This window comes from Asterias amurensis, chromosome 18 (assembly GCF_032118995.1).
Source record: "Asterias amurensis chromosome 18, ASM3211899v1".
Lineage (NCBI taxonomy): Eukaryota > Metazoa > Echinodermata > Asteroidea > Forcipulatida > Asteriidae > Asterias > Asterias amurensis.
Window position 1 is genome coordinate 2,908,437 of NC_092665.1, and position 24,653 is coordinate 2,933,089.

The 24,653-nt window shown below is 38.1% G+C and overlaps 2 protein-coding genes across 5 annotated transcripts in view; one reads left to right on the forward strand and one right to left on the reverse strand.

Annotated features, from left to right (window-relative positions):
- Positions 1–130: 130 nt before the first annotated feature.
- Positions 131–15,433, reverse strand: LOC139950622 (neuroblastoma suppressor of tumorigenicity 1-like). Of its 3 annotated transcripts, none has more exons than XM_071949394.1 (5): positions 15,136–15,430; positions 8,799–8,927; positions 3,777–4,025; positions 2,956–3,069; positions 131–1,741 (listed from the first exon to the last, which is right to left on the reverse strand). In XM_071949394.1, the coding sequence occupies exons 3-5, from the start codon at positions 4,002–4,004 to the stop codon at positions 1,610–1,612; spliced, it is 474 nt and encodes a 157-aa protein (XP_071805495.1). In that variant the 5' UTR covers positions 4,005–4,025; positions 8,799–8,927; positions 15,136–15,430; the 3' UTR covers positions 131–1,609. The 3 variants fall into 3 exon arrangements, with proteins under 3 accessions (XP_071805495.1, XP_071805496.1, XP_071805497.1); XM_071949395.1 differs by lacking the exon at positions 15,136–15,430 and adding an exon at positions 11,743–11,911; XM_071949396.1 differs by lacking the exon at positions 8,799–8,927 and having other exon boundaries at positions 15,136–15,433.
- LOC139950619 (uncharacterized) overlaps positions 2,328–24,653 on the forward strand; it is an 83,773-nt gene continuing 61,447 nt past the window's right edge. The window contains exons 1-3 of one of the 2 annotated variants that reach the window (XM_071949388.1): positions 2,328–2,626; positions 14,772–14,900; positions 20,778–20,884. The gene's annotated coding sequence lies outside the window, so the exon portion shown is untranslated. Of the gene's footprint in view, positions 2,627–14,771; positions 14,901–19,739; positions 19,809–20,777; positions 20,885–24,653 lie in introns of those variants that run through there. The other variant, XM_071949389.1, reaches the window with a different exon arrangement.

Below are 24,653 nucleotides of genomic sequence, written 5' to 3' on the forward strand. Positions count from 1 at the left end.
GGGGGGTTAAAATGCCATTGCTCCAATATTTCTAATGACCTTTTGAAAATGTATGATAAAGTTTTAAGATAAGTTGAAAATATTTATAAATATTATATAAATTATGAGAAATAATCTATAGCACCACCAATTATTGAGGCTCACTTAAGGGTTGAGCTTTATTCTTAAAACATAAAGAATAAACTTTAAGTTGGCATAGAGATTATTAAATTAATTTTACAGTTTATAATAGATGAAGTTGTACAAATCATATTTTTTGAAAAGAAAGAAGATAATAAATACGAAATTGACAAGATAATTTTTGTTCTACCCACAAAATCACGTTGTCTATTTGATTAATTTATGTCGTGTATCATAACGAGAGAGGATTACTCTGTCTTGCTTTGGCTAAATTTAGAATCTTTGGCTATGGCTGTGACTTTTACCACATAAACACACCGCATGTATGTGTGTGGTTATCAAGCCATAACCTTAGCCAAAATCATCTAGCCATTAAGAAACGTCCCCATATTGGTCGCAAGGAACTGCAAGCAAACAGAAACAAAATGGCCGCTCTTGAACAACTTGATACCTTTTTACATGTCAGAACATACCATAAGCCCTGCACGTTGTTTGCTTTAGAAATGTAATCGCTACTGTGCCTCAGTTTTAATCTTTATATCTACAGATGAAATCTTATACTTACGAGATAAATGTTACATAATATCTAGAATTACAATTTATTTAATACTGGCACTGATGTGATGATGTACGGTAAGCTAGAATAAAAATAGCCTTATCATGAAAAGATTAAGCTACATTTTTAAGGGAACGGGTGCAATAATAAGATTTAAATTATAGTTATTATTTAATATGTACATATTTTTGTTATAAATATTTACAATGGGAGACTTTGGAACGCTAGGTGGCAGCAGACTTAACAGGTAAATTTCCAGTGTTTACGTAGTTCTGAGCATGCGCACTTTACTGAGAACAAAGGATTTTACCTGGTAAGTCTGCTGCCACCAAGCGTCCCAAAAGTCTCCCATTAATCCATCTGCTGCCGCTTCCCAGGTTAAATTCATAAACTTTGGTGGGATCCCTTGATATATGGCAATTACAGGTTGAAAGGATTATGGCTGGCACCCTAAACCAAAATATTGACAAAATAGTAAAGACCGCCAACGTCTGTCTGTATATTGAGCCGGCAAAAAACATGTCTGAAAGACACATCACACCAGCTTGTGCGCATTATAGGGATAGATAGCTCAGTTGGCAGAATCCGGGGGGTCGCAGGTTCAATTCCAGCTCAAGTCAATTTGTCTATGATCAACCCCAAATGATTTAACTTTGGACCCAGTCAGTTTCCCTTGTGGTTTATTACTTCATATTTATACATAAGAAATTTCTTCTGAAAGAAATCAATTGTAAGGGCACACTCATAAACTATTCAAAATCACGTCTAGCGGGTCAGGTGTTGTTTGGCTTTCATTTGCGATTTCAAACCCTGTGTCTTACATTTCCCGTAATGTCCAAAGAAAACCTTGACCATTTCCTCCTTGACTTCACTGAAAGGTGAAAAGCGGTTTGGTGTGAGTTTATGGAGCGCCCTCAGTCGCTCAGATAAAGTTTACAGGTTAATGAATCCGTCGAAGCCGCTGGAGGTTGTACCAGTACAACTCTGGCATTCGCATTCTTGCACCAATTCCACCAATTTGTCCACCTTTTGGGAAACGGTGTCTATGACGCAATCCAGCGGCATCTGTTGAAGAAAATTTGTGGATTTAAAGAAGAATTTCTGCCAAATCCTTACCAGAACAGTATGGATGAACATACGACAATAAAGATAGACAGACAAATGCTAAGCAACCTAAAAACGTTACATACAAGCCGAGTCATGGCGTATTATACATTGCTGTTGGCTTGTAACTTTTAGCTTGGCACATAAAATTGCAAGCTATGTTTTAACTATACATTGAATGTCATATTTTACGGTCAGTCTTTCCTTGAAATGGTGCACCAGTATTACAATGATTGTGCGAACACCAAAATATAGTGATCAACAGCTTGTACCCCCCCCCCCAACCCTACAGCTTTTGTGTTCTCAATGTGCTCTTGAAATCTCAGGAATCCTTAGAGGACTTTAAGGGGGGGGGGTGTTCTGTACTATAGTAAAAGAGTGTGTGATGGTATTGGTTAAAGCGTTGGAACATGGGGGGGGGGGTTGCTCAGTGGGGCATGCCATGGTAATGGTCATTGTACGCATTATTATTCGTAACGCCACATACCCGTAACTTTGTGAGGTGCATTGAATGAAGTAGGGCACAAGTCCACTGAAGAGAATTCCTTTCATTGGTGAAAGTAAATTCCTGAGTAACGGGACCCATTAGTTGCAAACATTTGAATATGACTGGGCGTCATTGCTGAAGAAATACCTGTAGTCAATTAGAATATAACGAACGCCCCTTTACCGGAATTTGGGTTCATTCCTGCATTTGCCGTCAAGACGAGAGGTCTTCTGTACCGTATAGGTAACAGCTATGTTTCCGTTTCTTAATTCGTTATGTTCAGCCAATTTTTGTGTTACTGGTTACTTCTGTGACTATAAAAGTATTGGGAACAGCATGGCCTTACAGACAGTGAACTGGTGAGTTGAAATGTAGAAAATAATTGTTTTAACGAACCTTCAGAAAAGCTGCTGCGTAAATTAATTGAGATGTTTATAATAATAAAAATGCCGGGAAAAAGTCCGTATCCTGCCACCACTTTTTCATTATGAAATAATTTAGTACCCAAGTTACTTAAATGAGCTATTTCTTTTGGTAAAAATGAGATATTCCTTTTTGTAAAAATGAGAAAATACTCTTTTTTGGTTAAAATGCCGTATTCTTTTCGGTAAAAAACAACCCCAGATATTCCTTTTGGTAAAAATGAGTGAACAAGTGCTACAGGATACGGAAATCTTTCCATAGTTACCTTTTGCCATGTGGCTCTTGAAGGTTTACAGCAACTGCAGTAATGAAGCTGTGAGTTTGGCTCGACCGGCATCGTGCGGGGTACACTGTAGCTATAACACTGACCAAGACACACCTGAATCACAAATCAATTTGTATTTACTATCAATGCGTTGAATTAAATTGAATTGACTTGAATTTAATTGAATTGAATTGAATTGAATGGTTTATTCGTCGAGTGAAGAGTAGTGGACCCCTCCCTCAAACTAAAATAGGCCAAAATTGCACAGGAGATGCCAGAAAGAAAAGAACGTGTTGATTTTATTTTTCAATTTGTTTATGAAGTCTTTGTTCATGTTTTCCTTCGTAATGTCGTTGTATTTTTGATCTGGATCGTCTTTAGATAGTGATTATTTTCCGCTTTTTGACTATCCGCAGAATTGTGCTCTATATTTGTATTGTTAGTTCTTTGGATATTGTACGAGTGCTGCCTTGAAATTAATGAATAAATTAATTGATCAATGTTTAAATGAATAAAATAGATATAGGTTCAAGTGGACATTAATGCTTATAGACTTAAACGAAAATTAGTTTTTTTCCCTCTTGTTTTTTCATGATCTTACAGGAAACTTGATTAGTATTGATTTAATTTGGCCCTGTTGAGATTTCCGCTCTTGTCAATTTGTCTTTGTCCATATAAGTGAATCGTCATGTTTTGGGTTTTTTTTTTTTTTTGGGGGGGGGGGAACAAACTACGTATAATTGTGTGCAAACCCATCAAAAAGAGGAGAACAACCTGGCACAATATTCTTGTATCTTAAAAATAAAATAAAAAATTAAAACCTTGTTAGAAATTTTCTTTGACGTGCATCCTTCATGGCTGATAACTTGCTGTATACCTTGCGCCTCACACCAAGCTGACTTGTCCGGGAACAGAGGCAATCTGTCCACGGGTTGTCCCCCGGTGTGGCCGCCCCTACCACCGGGCCGAGCCCACGCTGTGGAAAGGGCCAAGATCGTTATCCAAACTGCTATGGTTAGCAAGTGTGTGAGGGTGCTGTTTGAAGTCATAGTGAGTTTCAGTGTGTGTACCTGTGGTGAGGGGAAAATATTGATTGTTTTAAAAGAAAATTATGGGTTATTAATTTCATAAGAGTCCTTTATGGTTCAACAGAGAAACATTGCCGTCTCGAACTGCCAAATATGCCCTCAAATAATCTCGTGACAAAATTTAAGGTAGAGAACGTATGATTATTAATATTTTGAGTGTCACAGCTCTAATTGCAATAATGAAACATGAATCTCTAGCAAAGTTTTCCCCGCGTCCGCCATTTTGAATAAACGGCATTTAGCAAACTATTAGTTTTTTTTTACTAAATTCGAAGAGTTCACCGAATTTTATCCTCCAACCTTATGACATGCGAGAATAATTCGAGTACACTGCAGAAGTGCGAAGCTAGACGCACGTATGTCTTTTTGAGTATTTCAAAGGACTTGTCCTTTGTGCTGTATAAACTGTAGTATACTACGAAAGTAAAAGGCCGACGGTAGGGCTAGTTCTGCAGCTGAAATAATATCCTTGTGAGACAAGACGTATAACTTCGTATATATAATTTGTCACGGGTATAGGTTTTGGGTGTGACCGACCGCTTAACCCCTTCACCCGATGTTTGCCCCGCATAAACCCGCAAAGACAACTGCGGCAGCGTGAAACGTGTGATTTGTATACCATAGTCTTGCCTCGAGGCGTTACACTCAACGCACATAACGTCACAAACTCACATAACGCCCTCGGTACAGTACGACCAATGCAGACCTATATACTGAGAGTTGAGCGCCGAAAGTTATTAGTCAAGTACTGTAACATACTAACTAGCGCCATCTACTGGTCAGAATGTAATAAACTTAGCAGCAAGAGCGATGTTTTGTATAACCTGCGTTTTTTTCAAACCTGCATGAATGTGTAGCGATACATTTGTTTGTTAGTTTATTTGTTCGGTTGGTCTCAATTATTTTTGAGAAAATTACGCGATTGTGTACAGATACCAGTATGTAAAATAAACAAAACGAAAATTATTTACAATGACAAGTTAGGGAAAGAAGACGCTTTCTTCTAATGCTTACTTGCCAACAGCAACAAAGAGATAACAAAATCACTTGGGGGAAAAAAATATAAAAAAATCACTAATCTGTTTATACCGAATCTCTTATGAAAACTAAACTAAGCGTCTATCAATAATTCCCAACGTACTTGACCCTTGGGTCAACTTAACTTGTAAAAGTCTAGACGGGTCAATTGCCCCGGGCTTGTTTAGTCGGTTTCACTTTGTAAAGGAGAAAGGATGCAAACGGGGCAAGTATAAACAGTGTTGCTGCTTAAAGACAGTGGACACTATTGGTAATTGCTCAAAATAATTTGTATCAAAAACCTTTCTTGATTACGAGTAATGGGGAGAGATTAATAGTATAAAACATTGTGAGAAACAGCTCCCTCTGAAATGACGCAGTTTTCGAGAAAGAAGTAATTTTCCACGAATTCGAATTCGAGCTCTCGAAATCAAGCATCTAAAAGCGCACAACTTCGTGTGACAAGGTTGTTTTTTTTCTTTTTCATAGTTATCTCTTAACTTTGACGATCACTTGAGCTGAAATTTTCCCAGGTTGGTTATTTTATGCACATGTTGAGATACACCAAGTGAGAAGACTGGTCTTTGGCAATTACCAAAGGTGTCCAGTGTCTTTAAAGGGAAGTTGGATGGGGATGCCTCAATTTAGTTCAATTATATCTTGCTTTCTGTGAACTTTCACTAAATTTCGGTGACCATGCCTCGGTTAAAACAAAGAAAATGCAATGTATGCTTATTGTCAGGGTTTTTACGCACGTTCTTATTGGCCGTGTTTCGAATTATTTTGATAATCTTGACAGCCGGATTTCAGCTCATTTTTCTTTGACGGTGTTTGTTCCGTATTGAATCCTGTTTTGATCAGTAACCGATGCTGTCTGAATGGTAGTCTTACTTTCAAGTCTGAGACGAGGAATGTAGGCTAATGACGGAGGTTAATCCACAAGAGGGCGCTATTTTGTGCAATAATGTTCTGGCTATCGGGTAGACCAGCCACGATCTCAGACTTGGAACCAAGTCTGAGACCGTGGCCGATGAGCAGTAGCTGATCAAGCCTTGGACAGTAAAATTTCACACAGGGTGATAAATCTTGTGAATGCGTTTATTCCAACCTCTGTTTAAACTCGACTCATCAACCAGCCGAGATGTTATGAAGATGAAGACAATAATGTGAGGAATTGCAAAGATCGTAAATGTCGTAAATCATTATGGGATTTGCACGTGCAATTACAAATAAAACGTTATTTATGGTGAATTAAAGGCAGTGGACACTATTGGTAGTTACTCAAAATAATTATTAGCATAAAACCTTACTTGATAACAAGTAATGGGGAGAGGTTGATAGTATAAAACATTGTGAGAAACGGCTCCCTCTGAAGTGACGTAGTTTTCGAGACAGAAGTAATTTTCCAGTTTGATTTCCAGACCTCAGAATTAGATTTTGAGATTAGATCTGAAAGCACACAACTTCGTGTGACAAGGGTGTTTTTTTCTTTCAATATTATCTCGCAACTCGACGACCAATTGAGCTCAAATGTTCACAGGTTTGTTATTTTATGGATGTATTGAGATACATCAAGTGAGAAGACTGGTCTTTGACAATTACCAATAGTGTGAAGTGTCTTTAAAGGAAAACGTATATCACTTGCAGACCTAAAGTTCTGCTTTTGCTCACATCTTAAAGACATTTAGAAGTATTGAAGTGGATTTTTACCTCGGTTTCTGCGTCATTTTGACCATTGTTTGTGTCATTTTGACACATATTTCGGGTCAGAAGTGGGTCAGTGCCCACGGTACCCGGATCCGGGTCAATTCTGACCCGGATCTGGGTCAATTCTGACCTGGATGTTGTGAGAGTTCTTTGTCATCATCGTTCAAAAAAATTCTCACATTGATACTCGGCAAGAGTTGTGCACACTATTGATTTGGCCCTCTAACGACGAAACAGTTTTTTTGTTGGTAATAATGCAATGCAGTAGCACCTTTAAGGTGTTTTCCGAGCAATGGAAAACCATTACCGTTCGGGTGTGGGCAATCGTGTAATAACTCTCCTAAAATTGTCATTATTAGGTGTTAAACACAATAGTTATACTTCTCAAGTGGTTGATGTGGTGGTACTTCGGAGCCTTTTTACCGCTCCATAAGTTAGTCTTAAATCTTCATAAGTTAGTCTTAAATCAGTCATTATTATCGTATTTATGACATGCTGTTTGCGGTCAGGTCAAACTTGGTAAAAGAATTGACAGTTGATCCTAAATCTTCCGACAGCGTCCCCACCTTTTGGGGTAGTTAGCTGCATCTTGAAAAAACATCACGTACGGACTCATAAAATAATCGCTCCTCACAAAGTGTATTTTGTGTTTATATCGTTGTCTTCAAGATCTCGAGAAGTGGATTTTTGAGGTGGCATTGCAAACCTAGTGTGGATTTGAGAACATAAGAAAGTTGAGGCTTTGCATTTGATGTTCTGGAGCTTTTTTTTTGACTTGCCAGATGTTTACTCTCAAATATTATTGTTGTTTTTTGTTATAATAGCATGATTGGTCTTACAAAATAAAACAGGGATGCCCTCAGTTTTGTACTTGAGTTAGCATTACACGTGTGAACCTGAGAAAAAAATATGTCCTCATAAAGCAAGGTTCTGAAACATTCTGTTGATTTTACACAAGCACAACTTCACAAGATTTTCACCACTGTTGAAGAATTTTCCTCAAGTGAAAGAATATTATACAACAATGTGAGAAATGGCTCTTTCTGAAGTAGCGTATAGTTTTTGAGTAAGAGTGTACTTCTCTCGTTCAAGCCTTTTATCGGGCATCTGAAAGCGCAAACATTTTTGTGCAACAAGGGTGTTTTTTCTTTCATTATCTTCTTGTAACTTTGATGACCAATTAAGTCAAAATTTTCACAAAAGTTTCTGTTTTATGCATTTGTTAGGATACACCAAGTGAGAATACTGGTCTACAATTACCAAAAGGTGTCCAGTGCCTTTAATGTCAAATTCTAAGTTTCGAAAGCAATTTTTGGGAACATCAAAACGTCTTAACTATTGTTACCTTTAGAGTAGTGTTCTGTCTTCTGTAAGTCAACCGTGACGACACGGTTCCATTCAATCAGGTCTGTGGTATTCCGGATTATTCGGGAGGGTTGGTTGGTAGGAAATGATTCGTGGCGATATGTTGGCTCGGAACGCGTATTTCATGAAGTCTTTAGAAACGCACAGTTGGTGTCAAAGACCTATGCATTTTGTGCTATTTAGAAATTATAGTTTTCTGTTTTTTTCCTAGTAAATTAACAACCAACCTAAAAAGAACCCAAATTTAAAAACAATATAGTTCTGTTAGTCTGTCATTATGTCTATGTGAAAGGAGATTCTTTGTTCCCAACCCAATACAGCGAATTGGTTGTAGAACTGCTCAAGAACAAACAAAAGTTGCTTATATAAAAAATATATATATATAGCACAAAAGTTTACCAGCCTGTTCACACTGCGCCGTCTTTGACTGGTCTCCTGCAGTAGTTTTGCAGAACTGAACATTTTTAATTACTTGTTTTTCTATATACGGAAGCTGTAAATGAAGTGGAATGCGATGTCCTATTCCATGGAGTTACTTAATAAATACAAAAAGTAGCTAAGCACAAAATAATTTTGCTAACCAAAATTCAATGCAGATGCTAATTTCAAAGATGGCTTCCTTCATAAACGTAAACAACAACAAAATAAAAACTCCACAAAACTTACCTTATACAAAAAGTGTTCCGCACGACTCTCTTTTAAAAACCTCCTTCCCTCCTCAACCAGAACGTCTGAATTCCAACTCTAAATTCACTGCTCTCTACCTCCAACTTCCAAACCTGAATTTATCCCCACCTGCAAAAAGCCAACAAGGTGTGTATTATTATTGCCCTAATTCTCCCCATCGGGGGCAGGACTTGTTTTCTTTAACGAAGCTCGCTTGCTGAAAGAGAGCTGTATAGCTATAAATTACGGCACCGGTCGCTTTAGATAAAAAGCAACGCCTCGTTCGAGAACTATTTATCATTTTGATTTATTGAGCGGTGTCTGACTGTTCTTTTAAAGCGCGTTTTGGTAACTTTTGGTGACCCGCGGTCCGCGCCTGTGATTTGTCAAGAAGGGAGTGAAAATGACCCAATAAAAACGCCTTTGTGTCATGTATGAGGGTAAATTTAGTACAAATTGGAAATGTTGTCACCTTGTATGGAGAAATTTAGCGTCGTAGTTTTGAACTTTTTGCTGTATTTTTTTTTCTGTTCCTTGGTGGACGTTGCTAACTTTGTTAAAGTGGTCGTAATATACCTATAAAAAATACATCCCTAATCTGATTTCACTTATTGATCTGCTCATTCAATCCAAATAATTTGGTTAGCAAACAATTAAAATAAAATGCATATTATTTATTCAAAGGTTGTTTTTTAACCTATGTTCTAACTTGGCATTCCCATGATGTTTCTTGAAAACTCTACTCTCCAAACCAAGTTGCTTATAAAGGCAGTGGACACTTTTGGTAACTACCCAAAATAATTATTAGCATAAAACCTTTTTTTGGCGACAAGTAATGGGGAGAAGTTGATGGTATAAAACATTGTGAGAAACGGCTCCCTTTGAAGTGCCATAGTTTTTGAAAAAGAAGTAAATTCCACGAATTTGATTTCGAGACCTCAGATTTAGAACTTGAGTTCTCAAAATCAACCATCTTAAACGCACACAACTTCGTGTGACAAGGTTTTTTTTCTTTCATTATTATCTCGCAACTTCAATGGCCGATTGAGCTGAGATGCACCAACTGTGAAGGCTAGTCTTTGACAATTACCAATAGTTACCACTGACTTTAAGAAAGTTCAGTGCTGTGTTTTGACATAGAGGGACCAGTTTTCTTTGGTCGCGTGGTTTCGGTTCAACTGCAGAACTGGCACCTTGTGTTCGCCCATGCATTTTTCGAATAACCCAAACAAAATGGCTTCTATTCGCAATTTGTCGCAATATCAATTAAAATCCAATATACAACCACTTTTTAAAATGTGGCTTGAAATGAAATCCATTTACCATTGTGCTTTTTATGACAACTACATGCATAGTCGTGCTCTCAACCCTTTAATGCGCCCATAAAACTCCTAACTCCTTGGGTGTTATTATGGTGTATAAATCAACAACCAACTCGTTGTGCTGAACCCATAAAATGATTGTTATAGATTGGAGAAAGTCTCTCGAGGTGTCCTCCGGCTCGTCAATCACAAGTGATGATGTTTTACACGCTTTCTTTAATGGATTGTAGTTCGTGAAACAATTCCAGGCACGCTTTGATAGAGATGGGCACTTGGCCAAAATACATTGAGCAGTATCAGTTACTTGTTTGGGTTCTTCACATGTCCACATGAAATGTTTTCTCAGAGTTGCATTCCACGTTGGGGATAGTAGATATCTTGATGCATATAAAGTAACAGTAGAAGCATCAAAACCAGTGCTGACCCTTATCTTGATGCAACTAATATGACACTTACAGCAGCAAAACTGAGCTGTACCGTATCCATGATGCAAAGAGTGTCTACGAGCTTATACAGTGATGTACATTATATTGATTCAAAGACAGTAAGCTTCCATGCTTATACAGTGATGTACTTTATATTGATTCAAAGACAGTAAGCTTCCATGCTTATACAGTGATGTACATTATATTGATTCAAAGACAGTAAGCTTCCATGCTTATACAGTGATGTACCTGATATTGATGCACATACATGTTCAAACGTACAGTAGCAATAATTATTACAGTGATGTACCTTGTTGATGCAAAGAGTTGCAGTATCTACCAGTGATTACCTTTTAAGAATGCAAATAGAACAAAACACTACAGTAGCTACATTTATACCAGTGTTGTACCTTCTTGCTACAAAGAGAGTAAATTTACAGTAGCTTCACTTATACCAGTGAAAAATACCTGTTATTAAAGGCAGTGTACACTATTGGTAATTACTCAAAATAATGATCAGCATAACACTTTACTTGGTAATGAGTAATGGGGAGAGGATGATAGTATAAAACATTGTGATAAACGGCTCCATCTGAAGTAACATAGTTTTCGAGAAAGAAGTATTTTTCCACGAATTTGATTTCGAGACCTCAAGTTTAGAATTTGAGGTCTCGAAATCAACCATCTAAAAGCACACAACTTCGTGTGACAAGGGTGTTTTTTCTTTCATTATTATCTCGCAACTTCGACCACCGATTGAGCTCAAATTGTCACAGGTTTGTTATTTTATGTATATGTTGAGATACACCAAGTGAGAAGACTGGTCTTTGACAATTACCAATAGTGTCCACTGTCTATAATGCAATAAGCTAGCAGTATTTTTACAAATGCACCTTGCATGTGGATGCAAATTAGTAAGCTAACTCACAGTAGGTACATTTATACCAGTGATGTACCTTATCTTGATGCAGAGAGAGTAAACTAACAGTAGCTAACACTTATACCAGAGACCTTATATAAATACAAAGCTAGCAACATTTGTACCAGTATTGTACCTTACATTGATGCAAATTGAATAAACTTATATTAGCTAACACTTTAAATACACGTTATGTACATTATATTGATGTAAAGAGTGTAAGCGAACAGTGAGGTTATAAGAACCTTTGCAATAATTTTACAGATGTCGTACCTTACCTTGAGTCAAAGAGAGTACCTATACACCGATTTGAAGCAGTCTTACGAATATCAAAAATGCTGGTCCGAATTTCTAAAAACAGAGATCTATACTACATAGTTCATCGACGTTTCGTGAAGTGGAAGAACGAACTGTGAATTTGACAAATGCATCTTGTTTGCGTCGTGGTCTGTCGTTGAAACTAGAGTTTAGAGTGCTTTGAAGTGGGAACATGGGTAATCGCAAGCGTACCCTATAAATCAAATGTCATGTAAACTATGTATGGCTATCAATCATTCAAAGAAATGAACCAATTCAAACGAGATTTTCTGTATGAAAGTGCTTATTCTAACTATTTTTACACTTATGTCATAACACTTTATGTACTTGAATGGGCTATTTTAAGTTGTTTGCAAACTGTTTATGATTTTATCATTTCCAATAATTGGGAATTTTCTACAGACTTGCATAGACAAAGTACAATGCTACGTTCAAATTGGCACGTGGGTGTCGTCATTTGCAAAAAATGATACAAAACTACAACACAGGGTGTTAAAATAGCACCTATTTTTGCCAAAACAAATACATTGTTACACAATTCTTTTCAGAACCATCCCAACTCAATGATATTAGAGACAATCATTACATGGTGTTACCGTAAACCCTTTTTATACCGTATTTCCACCATGCAAAGTTTCAAATCATATACTTGTCTATATATTTGTTATCAAATACTCTACCTTTGTTGAACGCCTAAGTAATTTGATCTGAACGTAATAAAGCTATACTGCCTGTAAAGGTTCGTGGCCCCGGTAGCACAAGCGAAAGTGATGAGTACGTTGCGAGGCCAGTCGGTGGCCCTAGCCCCCTCCAAGCACCCTGACGAACGACGAAAAGAACGGCCGACAAGGCCTTCCTGTGCTCTGGGGAGCCATCTAAGTCTCCCCGGACTACCCAATCATCAAAATTTAATTAATTCCATGGATTTTTTAATAAATTCTTGAAATGTTCCGGAAAAACCATGAATGGGAGCTCAATGAGGCGTTTTCGAGTAAGCTGTACGTGAGAAAAATAATGTCTGTACATTTTTGTTTCCCCTCGTTTTATTTGACATTAAAGGGAAGGTATACAATTAATGTTAATAAATGTTCTTGTTTAAAGTACATCAGCTTCGATAATGAAGCGTTTTGAGAATTATTTCGCTTCGAACTATGGGAATCATGTCAGGTTTGTTTTATTCCATCCAAAAAAGTTTGAATTTGAGAAACGTACAGTCAGAAACGTTTTTCAGATTGTGTATTCCAATTACGAATAATTCTTCCCGCATGGATGTAATCGCCCGGATTTTGGCAATGTCTCAAAATCGCTACAACCTTTTGAAATGAAATTTAAAAGGGGCAACTTTTCTAGGTAATATTTGCCTCTGCAATTAAGTCTTTTTCGAGAAAGTTTAAAAGAACGCAAAAGCTCATTTTGGTTGTAACAACCAAAATTAAGGACAATGTGTTTATACGCTGAGAATTGTGCATGTTTTTCACTATCTCGTCTCCTGACTCGCACAACAGATTAAGCTGAAAATTTCACAGGTTTGTTATTTCACGTAGGCTCCTTTTGTTCCCTTTGTACTTTTTAAATTTATTGCCTTGTTTGATAAATTTCTCCTGTTTTGGCTTCGTTTTGCTTTTATAATGTTTAGTGTGTTTTGCCTTTTTAATGTACAGCGCCTTTGAGCAATTTTTTTGATATATGGCGCTTTATAAATACTGTTATTATTATAGGCCTTTAAAAAATGGTTGATCACCCCAAACATGAAAACTGTTTTGTCGGCTCTTCCGAACCCGTAACCTTTAGGACAACCTTGGCTAGAGGGCGCCACTTCCTTCTCTGTATTATTCTGACCTATGAAATAATGACCTACTTCATCGCGAAGCAACCTTGTGATAAATCTCCCTCTGGAGACGACCAGTTTTGAATAAAGGAACATGCTTGATGGTTCCTCTGTCTTAAATATGTCATTATTACAGAAAGTCGCAAATAATCTGTCACTATTTCTTTGGACACTACACTTAAACAGTACACTGGATGTGCCTGGTGCATGATACAACGTTTAGTAACAAACGTTTTGGCCAACACTATTTATGTACTTTATCTTCAAAGAGATTAAAGAACCCGGTACTATATTCGTTAAGTTTACTGTACCTTACCTTGATATGAAGGGTCTATCATACAGGCAGCAGTAGCTTAAAGGCAGTGGACACTATTGGTAATTGCAGTACTCAAAGTAATGATAGTATACAACATTGTGAGGAACGGCTCCCTCGGAAGTGACATAGTTTTCGAGAAAGAAGTAATTTTCCACGAATTTGATTTCGGGACCTCAATTTTAAAATTTGAGGTCTCGAAAAATCAAGCATCTGAAAGCACACAACTTCGTGTGACAAGGGTGTTCTTTTTTTTAGTTCATAGTTATCTTCGAACTCCGACGACCAATCGCGCTCAAATTTTCACAGGTTTGTTGATTTATGCATATGTTGAGATACACCAAGTGAGAAGACTGGTCTTTGACAATTACCAATAGTGTCCAATGTCTTCAATATACTGTACCATATCTTTATTCAAACAGCGTAAAGCAATAGGCAACAGTAACTTAGTACACTGCACCCTATCTTGATTCAAACAGTAGTAAACAAGTACCACTTGCTAATAGTGAACCGTCGTACCTTATATTGATTCAAAGAGAGTAAAGAAACCAGCGGGAGTAGAGTAAAGAAACTTGTATCAGTTGTTTAACTTACTGTACCTTGATTCGAAGAAAATAACCAAAAACTAGTACCAGTAGTTTAGTAATATGGCTGATCTTGGTTCAAACCGTAAAACGAAAACCAGTACAGGTACTTTTAGGATAAGTAAACTATGAATGTTTGCCAACGTTGTACCGTGTATAGTGAAAAACACATGGCAGCAGTTTTGCAAGCTTTTACCTTTGTTTTAATTTAAAAGAAGCTGCGTGCTGTAAGACACATTCATGCACTTTATTTTTATTCAAAAGGTTGGAATTCCAAGTACATCGACCCTAACAACATGAATGATGGTGTACCTTATCTTGACTAAGTGAAAGATGGAATTCCTGCATTTTATATCAGCCATCGCCAATGATGTACTGCTCATACGGATAATGGTAAGCATAACAACATATTTCGCTCTAAAAACTACCGGTTCAGAAGTGACTCGGGTTCCGGGTCCCGTGGGCACTGGCACATTTTCTTGGTCACCGCGACCTCGAATCTGTGTTAAAATGACCCAGAAATGGACCCGTTTCTAATTTAGGAACCTCATACATTTACCAACAAACGAGAAAAAAAAGTGGTGAATAAGCTGCAAGAATTGGGAGGAAAGAAACCAACAAAACTCACCTGTAACTTCACAACTTGTTCCCTTGCCGATACTAAAGAACACCGAAAAATGGTAGGATGCTCAACAGTTTTGGCATAAACCACGATCGATACAGCCGTTATTGTAGTTTATAGTAATCTCCAGCTACGAACCCCTTCAACAAAAACAACCCAGCCAGCCGCAAGCTCTTCAGCCAAAGTTCCCCTTTTGTCACAGAGCTTTCAACTTGAGTAACAGCTAACCGTAGTACTGTACAGAAAACCGTAACACCAAGTCCCTTGTGAGAGATGGCGAGGGTATGTGGAGGTACTTGAAAATGATGGTTGTTTAACCGTGGACACTCGTGGCCTTTTGGTTCGGGCAGGGGGTACTTCAGAGCCTTTTCGTTGGCATGATTTGGAAACAATTCACGCTAATACAGTAATTGGCGTGTCAATCAAGAGGAATTCACAAATAAAACATCCGCTCTGCTGTCGGGAGAGAAAGTGGAAGGCCTCAATTTACAATGTGGTTTTAGATTAAAGGGGTGGTTCGTTTGGTTTTCTGATTGAAGAAATTCATTGAAAACCTCTTTCTTTCTGTGTTACCTGAGATTGTTTTTCCAAACATGCAGTACAAACACGCACACTGTTTCTGTCTGCTTATTTCCCACGTCCTGTCTAAAAGAGAAGGGTTTCTGTTAGAAGGATCCGGAATTCCCTCAAGGTACGGTTTTGTGACCTTTTGAACTAAGGGACTTCAAATAAAAACCACAACCTGCCGACTGTTTGACCTACATCGTGATGAGAACTCCGTGTGTTCACAGTTGTCTTATTTCTCTCAAGCATGTGAAATTATTTGTTCAACATGTTTGGTGAAAAAGGAGCACCAGCGGAAGTTTAAATGCAGAGAGAATAACTTTGATATGTTTTTTTCATGTTTCTCTTCGTATACTTTAAGTGTGGTACTACATTATTTCAATTGTTGTGTATTCGATTCAATGTCGTGCCTTTTGTCAAATAAATAATAATTACAAAAGGGTGGACAAATTTATTTATTTCAAGTAATAAACCACAAGGGAAACTGTCCAGGTAAATTGTAATAATTTTTGGTTTGAACAAAGACAAAGTGAAATTTGAACCTGCTACTCCAACTTTTCTTTTTCCAAATTTACAAAGTCAGTTTCCTCAAGTTGAGGTCTATTACTTGATATAAATAAAAAGGCCTCCAAACTGAACTATTACACATCGCTTCTCAATTCTTTCGTTTCCGGGAAAAGCAGAATGTTGAATGATTTTTCCGAGCGGCATGTGCGGTATTGACATATTAATTAAGGGTATTGAGAAGGGAACTTAAAGCGCGGTGAGTGTACCGATTGCAGATTCAGGAAGATAAACTATTTAAATTCACTTGTAGCTCCCAGGAAGCACAACAAAATAAAATATTGTGTTCCTCCTGATTTCAAAATTTTCTCAAAATCTAATGAAGCCTTCAAATTTTCCTTCAAATTTTCCTTGAAAGGTAGAACGTAGTCCACATTGTGTGTCAACTTGTTAATGGTGTTTGAAGCTTTTCATTGTGAAGAAATTGTCGAAGTTCTCTTGCGAAATCTTGTCAAACATTTGTTCATTTTACAACCTTGCTAAACTTAAGCAAGGGACCCTAGTTAATTGCTGTTGTGTGAATAGCACTTTACAGTTCATGCAAGGCTGATAGTGGTTTTACACATCATTTGGGTTGCGGTCTTTGTGGTCCAGTCAGTGCAGAAAGACCACACTCTTACCGGAAACCTACTCCCATGCCAAGCCGTCAATCCAGGCCCCAGATCGGCCTGACTGATTGAGCGATACTTCCTTCCATAATGTGCATTTTAGAAACCTAAAACAGACCTTGGAATCAATATTAGTCATTCTGTAAAGCACATGAAGGAAAGCTGCTATGTCATTTTTTAAAGTGCGTTTCTAATTTGTTATGCCATTAAATTGTTTTTATTTTATTTTACAAATCATAAGTAGTTTTCATTTTGTCATGTCACCTACGAAGGCAAGTCAGGTCAGCTGGCGGTTTGTTTAAATAGCGCCATCTAACGACCAAATACATCCAACCAAAGCGGGGGGGGGGCAGCTTGCGTCTGTTTCTCTTATTAACATAAACAAATCCAAGAACTTATAACCAGTTTCAGTTTCACTGATTATGAAGATCGATCGATCCAGCACCAATCCTCCAGAGAAACATTTCTGCCTGAAATGATATCAACGGTAGAAAACATTAAATAGCAGATGAAGATCCCCAAATAAACACTCATTTTGATCGGAGCAATTGAAATAAGCAAGATTGTTTGTTTGACGCGATCACATCTTTTGATGGAGTTTTGTACTGCATGGTTGCCGACGTGGTTGTTGGCGGATGGGCAATAATTTGGTTCTGAGAGTCAACGATTTCATCCACATTACAACGTTTGAGCGTGACACCAGGCTTGCTGAGATGTAGAACAAGGAGTCTATTCAATAGACCTTTATCATGGTGCAGCCATCTTGAATTTCTCCCATTGATACCAATATTACCATACCGAGGCTGGATGAGCAAAATAGTCTGGTTCCTATTTGCAAAATGATTATTATAGCATTCATTATTGTTTGCCGATACGAGGAACATGACCAACACGGAGGCAGCATGTAAAAGTCTATAGCTTCATACTGCATATATCTGGAACTCCTCGCCTGGTGCATGTTTCCCTCCATCCTACAATCTAGACTGTTTTAGAGGAGTATCAAATCCTACCTTTAGCTCCCCTGAGTTACTTTAATCTTTAATATTTGTCTTCTAATCCCCTTACAAAGAGTGGTTTTTAGCCTAGTTTGGGTCGAACTTGCAAAAACAAATGAAGACAAAACTTGGGGGCATTGTACCCGCAAATGTCGACCATTGTACCCGGCGAATGTCGACCATTGGAAGTGCAAAATTACCCCGTAATGTAGAGCCATTGAATTGGGCACAGTTGACGGTCATTACTCCCGGTGAATTTGAACCTCTTCCAATTTCCGTATTTTCTGGACTATGTTGGTTGTTTGTGTTTGGAATTGACTAGCGAGGAACAATTCCAATCAGTGCATGAATGTAACTCGAGTATGGTTCACTGGTTCTCACAGCAGTACCGATTGTAATGAACCCCGAAACCCTAATCGTTGGATTCAAGACGAAACTATAGCCGACTGTTGTTAGCTATGTTAAAGCAACACGTTGCCTTGGATCGGTCGAGTTGGTCTTCGTAAAACGTTTGTAACCGTTTTTTTTATAAAAATGCATATGGTTTGAAAAATGTTTAAAAAGTAGAATACAATGATCCACACAAATTTTCCTCGAAATTGCGTGGTTTTCCTTTTACTGTGCAAACTAACACGGTCGGCCAGTTATGGGAGTCAAAAATTTGACTGCCATAAATGGCCGACCGTGTTTAGTCGACGAGGTAAAGGGAAAACCGTGCAATTTAGAGGCATGTTTGTGTGCATGTGTTTGTGTGAGAATAGACGATAACGTGTTGATTCGCAGAAAGTACGAGCCGAAGGCGAGTACTCGCGAATCTTCACTTTAGAGTCTATTATCTGACTTCTAATTTCCCCCAGTCTTTGTACACTTTAGTTTGTACACTCAACTGTAGATTCGTAAGTGTAGATTCCTAAAAATAATCTACACTTTCATCAATAGTGTGACGTCACAGAAATAGTTTGTCTCTCACTCTATGGCGATGGCACCAGATTGGTTCTTCGTCATGCATTGAGCATTACGCCATCATTAATGATAAGAATGTTATCAAAAAAAGTGTCCCTTCCAGCAAATAAAAAACGGACAGAAAGACTATACTTTGAGTCCATGTTCATTATGGAATGACATAACCAGTATATATTCGCCACGCTGACCGACTCAGACTCTGTTGTGGCACTTAACCATAATTTATTCTCTTCACCCAGGTGTATAAACAATAAATGTGAATCTCAGAGAGCCAATTGCGCAGAGGCACTTTAGAAACCCCCGGGTTAAAGTTAACCGGTATTCTACAAGTCACAGGGTGCCAAGCCTACTTCTGAGTATGACCTGGAATTGGGTGTCAAACTGACCTGAAGTTTTAAAGGGACAAATTGATATATTTTACCTTTGGAGGGGAACCACTTGCTTATGATGGTGTTTTAAGAAGATGACAAACACCGAATGGTGGCTTTAAAGGAAATCTGTTAACATTTTACCTCGCCATTGTATACCAAACTCTACTACCATGTCTGGAAAGTGTACATTTATCGCATTATACGGCGGCTTTAAACACGCACCACGTGGCACAGGCTAATCGCACCTTACATCAAGGTTATACATGTACATATGACATGTATAGTTTCTACTATCTTCAGAAGATAGCATTGAACATGCCCCATGGCTATACCTGAGCTTCGCGCTCATACATACCGCCTTCTTTATGTATAGTCAGTGACGGGAAATCTTTAACAGTATTAGTGGGCACTTCGGGAAGGGTATAGTGTACTAAAAGCTTTTGGTGGTAGATCAGTGATAATCAGCTCATTTCAAGTCCCTGATACTTCCTAGGATATCGGGTTCTTATATATGGCGTTGCACTCTGCAGACAGGGTGGAGTGAAGTTTGAGATAGATACGTTTAAGCTTGTCTTGTTTGCATCTTGTCGATCGGGTTTCAGTTTCCCAAGCAGGTAAAGTGACATTCATTGGTTCAACGTGGTTTGTGTCTGTCTTCACATCATGTGTGCTTTACATCGGGGCCCAATTTCATAGAGCTGCTTCAGCAGATTGCTTAACAATTGTATGCTAAGCTGAAATGAGCAGGAAACCAGTCACAAATTGTATATTGGACATTGAAGTTTGGCTGGTAACCTTACTCGTGTAAGCATATTTTTTGTATGCTTAGCAATGTTTTTGTGTTAAACAGCTCTTTGAAATTGGTCCCTGATCATTTTCTCGTATTTTTACAGCAATGCGTTGGCTTAATTATAAAAGAGGGAGTAACAACCTCTGGTCTAGTTTTGAATTTTTTCTTAAATTACATCAAGAATTTGTTTACAAATCTTTAGGTTTTTTAAGCACTGAAATTACCACTGTCGTATTGCTTTTCAACAGGTTTTTTCTTCTTCTAAATCGATTCAAAAAGGGGAGTACTTAAAATAAAAAGTAGGAAAATGTTTGAGGATGGCAATATTCTAAACTGCAAAAAAAATTGCGGCCGGACCAGCCGTAGGTTCATGCTACCTTCCCTTGCGGAATTGTTCGCGTACAGTTGCCGTGTTTTCTAGGCCTCTGCGGAGCGCAAAGTTCTGGTAAGCAGAACCAGGGATATCTTACTTGCAAGATTTACCATTTGGGAGAAACGTTCTTACTCTTTTAGGGGAATATTGTACTGCAATTTCTGTGTGTTTCTGTAAGAAAAAAAGTTGATTAAATGGTGGTCATTCAAGAATGCCAGCAATCCTATATAAGGACTTTTGTCTTTACGAACCGGCGTACTTACATTTTTGTCAGATGCTGTGCGCTTTGTAAGTGCTGTGTTTTATTTTTTTATTAGTAAACACATTTTTTTTTTGATATCATCAAAGACCAGCTTGAGTCAAATACCCATAAATTTATGTTTAAAGAAATAATATGGGCCATTGTTTTTCTTTCAACAGATCTTTGATGCAGAGATCCTAAGACGCACTTGTGAACAATATTGCACTTTTCAAGGCACTCACTTTATGATGAATTTTCATTCGTTCTACGAGAACCATCGGTGAAGGTAAGCTTTGTTCATTTTTTCCAAATTTTTCAAATCTTGTTTGTATATGAGATGGGCATCGAGGACTGGAAAGTTTCTGCTTTTGATATCTTTACACGTTATGAATCAAGGTATATATTTTCTAATTTGGACGATGCGCTGCTACCATGGACTTACCCGTACTTCTTGCACAAGTTTGTTTAAAACTTGATGTCGGCGTTGAAGCTTTCCATTTCCCAAAGAATAATTGGTTAAAATAAGGTTTCCCAAAAGTGTTTCAAACTCGGACCTTATCAAATACAGACATCAAGAATTGGCTTATGCGTTTGTGCATTCTAACTTCGCTATGTGACGTCATAATAAATTAAATGGCTCATTGGCTTTCAAACGCCATCAAGCAGGGTTCATGATTATTCTTTTGCATAATTCCATCCAGAATATGAAATAATATTTATTAAAAAACAATAGTGAACCGTTTTTTTTAAAACACCGCGCGGGACTCGCGAGATAAAATGCCATCGTGTGTCTGTGCACGATTCGGCTTTTGATATTCAAGAAGTAATGATTTTTGTCTGAAGACGCGGACGAAACCTTGATGAGATTTCCTTCAAGGCGTCTCTTTGGACTCTCATCCAGAACGCATCCATGCCCCCGGGGTAATATAAATGATTGAAGAAGGCCCAAGACGAAGAAAGAGAAAAGACTTTAAAGGCACTGGACACGTTTGGTAATATTGTCAAAGACCAGCAGCCGATTACACGAAACGCTAATTCTGTCTCAAGTTAGGACGAGTCGTCCTAACTAGGATGGGTTCAATGCGTCCTTTTATATACGCCTATGGATACGGAACTTAACTCGTCCTAAGATTAATCCTAAGTTGGGAAGAGTTTGGGTAAATTGACGGCTGGACACTTTTGGCAATTGTCAAAGACCAGTATTCTCTCTTGGGTGTATCCCAATATTGTGCATAAAATAACAAACCTGTGAAAACTTGGGCTCAATTGGTTATCGAAGTTATTGCAAGAGAACAATGAAAGAACAAACACACTTGTTTTATTCTTTTGTCCAGACGCGCAATAAAAGGTTTAATTAAGCTGAGGTCTTAGATCATTATTGATTGAGAAATAAACTCTTTCTCAGAAGCTATACGTTTCTTCAGAGAGAACCGTTTTTCACAATGTTTTACCATCAACAGCTCTCCATTTCTCGACCAAGTAAGTTTTTATCCTAACAATTATTTTGAGTAATTACCAGTAGTGTCCAGCTGTCAACTTCGCCAAAATCAATCCTAACTTAGGATTAATCTCAGGACTAAGGACGAGTTAAGTTCCGTATCCATATACGTAAGGACGCATTGGACCCATCCTCTGTTAGGACGAGTTACACATCCTAACTCGAGCTAGGATTAATCCTAGCGCTTCGTGAAATCATCTGCAAAACTCATCTTATAGTTTGAAGATAGTGATGGTAGAAAGAGTCCCTTAAAATATTACTTGCTGATGTGCTGTAGTTTTTGAGAAATGAGTAAAACAAGTGACGAAAATAATTTTCGTCTCGGGAGACGAACATTGTTTTGGAATGTAAAACGTATTTTTGTGACAATGTTTTACTCATTTCTCAGAAACTGCAGCACCTCGGCAAGTAATATTTTAAGGGAACCTCCCCACCATCGTTATCTTCAAACTGTATGAGTTTAATGTTAATCTGTGGACATTGTGTTTTGTCTCCGACAAAAAGTACCCAGACACTTTAAAGACACTGGATACTATTGGTAATTGTCAAAGACCAGTCTTCTCACTTGGTGTATCTCAACATAGGCCCCCCTATGCATAAAATATCAAACCTGTTTAAATTTCAGCTCAATTGGTCGTCCAAGTTGCGAGATAACTATGAAAGAAAAGAACACCCTTGTCATACGAAGTTGTGTGCGTTCAGATGCTTGATTTTGAGACCTCAAATTCTAAATCTGAGGTCTCGAAATCAAATTCGTGGAAAATTACTTCTTTCTCGAAAACTACTTCACATCAGAGGGAGCCGTTTCTCACAATGTTTTATACTATCATCCTCTCCCCATTACTCGTTAATACCAAGTTAGGTTTTATGCTAATAATTATTTTGAGTAATTACCAATAGTGTCCAGTGCCTTTAAGGATACGTTCATACCACACGAGTGAAATATGTATGTCTAGAGATGCAAGGGATTCTCCTCCTATAGGATGCATATAAGATGAACTCTTGAGCACAGATGTTCTGGTGTTTTTTATGAATATTTGATGGGGCTCGAGGGGAAACTCACAATTCCCTTTTGAATAAATTTGTTTTTACATCCGAGGGATTGGACCATGATTGAGAAGGGAAAAGGGCGGTACTTGTTTATCGAGACTGAGTTCAAGGGGAAATTCATTAGGAAAGCAGCTGCGATTGTGGATTGTCTTGTTAAGTATTTTATGATGGAGCTGAAAGGCCCGGGCACTTTTTGTAAATGTGTTGTTGGAGTTATCAATATTATATCATGTTTTCATCGGGAACTTTTCAAATTAAAGATGGAATGCATCGTTGTTCCTGGAAGAGTTCATTGGTTGCATACTTCGCACATAGTTATGTGCAAAGTTGTGATATCTACCCAACACAGCCTGTGCAGTTCAAGGTTGGCCAACTCAACGACAGTGCTATAGGAAGTCGGAGTTCTTTAATAATGATCTAAAAAGACCGAATAATGTGTCAAGACCGTTTTACTTTCCCACTGCCTGCTGTAAAACCTCTCGGTACGCCCCACAAAAAACTGCAACTGTTATCCCTCAATACCACACGGATCGATACGCTGTAAAACACTTCTACATGACACAGCCCTACGCTTGCATCGTCCTTGGGGACTTGGGACGAACTCGCCGTTTGATCAGTTTATGGTTCGGGTTCCAATCAATTTCATTTACGGTTTGAGTTGTGTTTTTCTTTCTAATTATCGTGAAATGGATATTGGATTTTGATTACCCGTGGGATAATGATGCAAGGAAAGACCATTGATTGAATATGAGGATCCATTTTCCGTAACTAAATATTATAACAAACAATGGTCAATTAATTTGGCATTTTGTGCAGTGTAGGGTGCATTGGTCTCTTTCATGTACATGTGTGCACACTTTGGCTGGATAAAAAATTTGTTCTGTGCATCGAAATTGCCACTGTCGTAGTGCTTTTCAAAGGGGGATGTTTGTTTCTTCTAATTCGATTCAAAAAAGGAATCCTTAAATAAGACATCAGGAACATGTTTGGTGCAGAAAAAAAATTGCTGCTGGATAAAACTTCATTGATGTCATCATCATCTATAAATAACGTGTAAAGGTTTAGTGCCACACAATCGGCTACGGATATTCAGCGTTTCAGCCGAAGCCATACACTGCCACAGCCGTTAAGTTGGACAATTCAATGTGTATATCAAATTACTGACGTCTGGGGACACGACCGATTTCAGCATTAGAAATATTCCAGATTATAGATTTCAAATTTAAGTGTGACTCATTATTTTCACCGCACCGAAGCCCTCAAGCGGATTATTATCGCCAGCGTTCATACTTCGGGGCATTGTTTATGTTTAAATAACCAGCGTCTGGGGACACGACCAATTTCTATTATTAAAATGTGTGCAGAATGATGAGTGAGTCATGCATGTTCTTAGGCCCTCAAGAGTATCAGATTCGCCAATGAAGGGGACTCTAAGGTCTTTTGTGCGTTCAGGTTACCGTCGTCTGGGAACAAGACCAAAACCAATACCCCTAGCCCTTTAACTTTA

Excerpts from the sequence above, each read along its gene's own strand:
- LOC139950622 (XM_071949396.1), bottom strand. The coding sequence starts at position 4,004 with ATGACTTCAAACAGCACCCTCACACACTTGCTAACCATAGCAGTTTGG. Across the intron at positions 3,070-3,776 it reads CAAAGAAAATTTCTAACAAG|GTGTGTCTTGGTCAGTGTTA; the intron begins GTTTTAATTTTT and ends TTTGTGATTCAG. Across the intron at positions 1,742-2,955 it reads CAAGAGCCACATGGCAAAAG|ATGCCGCTGGATTGCGTCAT; the intron begins GTAACTATGGAA and ends TTTCTTCAACAG.